General features: G+C 35.7%; 1 protein-coding gene across 1 annotated transcript; it reads right to left on the bottom strand.

The window, feature by feature from the left end:
* Window positions 1-1,457: 1,457 nt before the first annotated feature.
* On the bottom strand, window positions 1,458-3,149 carry LOC114500127 (olfactory receptor 5L1-like). The gene has a single exon (XM_028516725.2). The coding sequence runs from the start codon at window positions 3,106-3,108 to the stop codon at window positions 2,173-2,175; it is 936 nt and encodes a 311-aa protein (XP_028372526.1). The 5' UTR covers window positions 3,109-3,149; the 3' UTR covers window positions 1,458-2,172.
* Window positions 3,150-3,455: the final 306 nt, after the last annotated feature.

Below are 3,455 nucleotides of genomic sequence, written 5' to 3'. Positions count from 1 at the left end.
TATTTTTGATAAGAATTAATCAACAATTTGTGTAATTTCTTATATAGATGTTTAGTGAAAATAACCAGTGAAGCCATCTGTGTCTGGATATTAATGGAGGGGAAAATATTTTAGTTACAAACCCAGTTTATTTCCTTGTTATATGTTTATTCAGATCTTCTATTTCTTCTATTCTAATTTTGGGTAATTTTAGCTATTTAGGAATTTGTTCTCATCTCAGTTGACTAATTTCTTGGCATATGTTGTTTACAATATTTATTAAAGTCATTTTAATTTTGGAAATCAACATCCCTCCAGATTACGTTCATTTATATCTTGTCTTATTTTCCCATGCTAAGTCTAGATAATTTTTGTCCATTTTGTTGATCTTTTCAAATTAAAAATTCATTGAATTTCTATATTGTTTTTCATCTTTGTATTATTGAGTTATACTCTAGTCTTTATTATATCCTTCCTTTTATTTGTTTTTGTTTGCTTGTTTTATTTCACTTTTTTCTAGTCCCTAAACATGAAATCTGAGCTTCTAGTTTTGAGATATTTTTTCCTTTTAAGTCTCTAAATATCCCTCTTTTAAATATTATAGATTGTGTTTTCATTTGGATTTAGTTCAAAATATTCTATAATTCCTTTTGTGTTTTTGAAAAAATATTTATCCTTACCTGAGGGTATTTTTTTTTTCATTATTATTGGTTTTTAGGGGAAAAGAAAGGGGGAGAAAGAGAGAGAAATAATGATGTGAGAGAGAAACATCAATCAGTTGCCCCCCCATACATTCCCTTAATGGGGATCAAGCATAGAATCTAGGTAAGTGTCCTGACCATGGATCAAACCCACAAACTTTTGGTGTATGAGATGATGTTCTAACCAGCTGAGCCACCCAGCAAGGGCATCTTGTACTCTGTTTTGGCCTTTGGACTCTTTAGAAGTGTGTTGTTTAATTTCAAAGTTCTCTCTATATTCTAGATACAATCTACAAATCCTTCATCAGAAAAGTGCTTACCTTTTTCCATTTAGATCCATTATTCTAAGGTAGACAGTTTTAAATCTACTCACACCAAACTAAACAAACACACAGGGGATGCTTGACAACGCATAAAAAATTTTATTTTCACAACTACGAGGTAGTGCTGGGGTGTATAGTATGTAGAGACCATGGATTCTGCTAAACAGCCTAAAATGCACAGGATAGTACCTCACAAACTCAAGTCTAGTCCTTTCTACAATTACTACAGATACAAGGAGAGAAGCTTCATTGAGTGAGCAAACAAACATAGTGTAGTAATTGACATAAACACAATGAACGCACCAACAAATTATGAATGGTGCATATAAATCAGGACTAAATGAAGAAACATGGTTCAGACATATAGAGGAAGGATAATAAAACGTCACTTCATCAAGAGCAAAAATACAACAAAGAATATAAACAGAGGCTAGAGGTCCAACTATAAGGCACAGCAAGCATTTGACCCACAAGTTGTAAAATAAGCACAATGAAAAGAAAATATAACATGATAAAAATGATCAGTATTGTATATATTGTAACTATTTATAATATTTGTAGATAGTTGTAAATATTGACAGCGATAACAATGGTTATTAAATGTAGTTATACATTTAAAATGACATATATTAAATATGTTATATTTTACATGTTAGTCTCCACAGTTCCAAAATCATTAGACACTTGAATGACAACAACATAAACATAATAAGTGAAGCAAGAAATCAACAGCAAACAGAATATATACACATATGGGAATTACATTCTGTGTATAAACTGGCAAAGATGCATTCTTCATCATAAAATAAGAGGAATTCAATTTTGAAATAAACCATAGTTTCCATAAAAGATAAGAAAATATGATTCTCAACTTTCTTTATTAACCTTATGAATGTTTTCAACAAAGTTAATGTATGTCTTAGCAATTCACTTCCCAGGCACATTTAAAACATTTGAGATTGAATAAAAGCAAAGATAGGCTGTGAATTTTGAAATATGTTCAACCTTACATTGATCAACTGCAGAGGCACAAAGAAAAGTGAATCTAAAAGACTCACTCAGACACACCTACACTCTGTATGTGCTGTCCACACCAACATGGCAGCCCACCGTTCAGCCCTCTACCAGCCTCCACTATGGGACCCCGTGTCATGCCAAGAAAATACTCTCTAGGAAAACATTTTGGAGCACACCACTCTTCTGAGAGCTTCTTTCACATCTTTGTTCCTTAGACTGTAGATCAGGGGGTTCAGCATGGGAATCACTACAGTATAAAATACTGTGGCCACCTTGTCAACATCCTCATTGTTGCCAGAACTGGGCTGGAAATAAGTGAAAAGGATTGTCCCATGGAAGACAACAATGGCTGTGAGGTGGGAGGCACAGGTGGAGAAGGCTTTGTGCCTTCCCTCTGCAGAGCGCATCCTCAGGATGGTGATGAGAATAAACAAGTAGGAGGTGAGGATGATCACAATGGTGAGGATCTCATTGAAGGAGGCCACAATGTACAGAAACAGTTCATTTACAGTGACATCAGAGCAAGCAAGAGATAAGAGAGGGGGCAGATCACAAAAGAAGTGGTTTATCACATTTGATCTGTAGGTTGGAATCTCAAGAGCTAAACACAAGTGAATCAGAGAACACACAGTCCCACCTAGATAGCAACAAGACACCAGCTCCACACAGAGATTCTGGGACATGGTGACCATGTACAGCAGTGGGCTACAGATGGCCACAAAGCGGTCATAGGCCATCACAGCCAGCAGAAAGACCTCAATGATTCCATAGGCACAAAATAAATAAAACTGGACCATGCATCCCAAAAAGGAGATGGCTTTGTCTTTGTTTAAGATATTAGCTAGCATCTTTGGCACAATGGTTGTGGAGTAACAGAAATCCACCAAGGACAGGTGGCTGAGGAAAAAGTACATAGGAGTGTGAAGTCGAGGGCTGACCTGAATCAGTGTGATCATGCCCAGGTTGCCCAGAACAGTAATTCCATAGATCAGAAGGAACACCATGAACAGAAAGACCCTCAGCTCAGGGGCATCTGATAACCCGAGGAGAATGAACTCCGTCACAGCAGTGCAGTTCTCTTCCCCCATTTCCACCAGGTTGGGAAACCAAATGGTAAGTTTTGTGTTTCTTCTAGAAACAAAAAATAAAGTAAGAAATCAACAGGAAAATAATATCAGAAATATATAATGTTGCGATTTATTAAACAGTGTGTTAGTAAGATATGAGAAAGACAAAATTATCATATAATGAAAAATACTGTCTCAGTGGGTCTCACTGATCAAAATTGACTTAAATATCACCAGAAATGTTAAAGAATTCCAAATGTTAAATATCTATCACAATGGACTGAGATGATCAATTAAGGTTTAATGTTTTCTTATCCTTTTAGTTTCCCCTGCCCTATCAACCTTCACCTCCCACATTTAGCCCTTCC

The sequence above is a fragment of the Phyllostomus discolor genome, chromosome 6, assembly GCF_004126475.2.
Source record: "Phyllostomus discolor isolate MPI-MPIP mPhyDis1 chromosome 6, mPhyDis1.pri.v3, whole genome shotgun sequence".
NCBI lineage: Eukaryota > Metazoa > Chordata > Mammalia > Chiroptera > Phyllostomidae > Phyllostomus > Phyllostomus discolor.
This window is presented reverse-complemented; position numbering and strand designations above follow the sequence as displayed.

Coding starts and splice junctions, on each gene's coding strand:
- LOC114500127 (XM_028516725.2), bottom strand. CDS start 3,108: ATGGGGGAAGAGAACTGCACTGCTGTGACGGAGTTCATTCTCCTCGGG.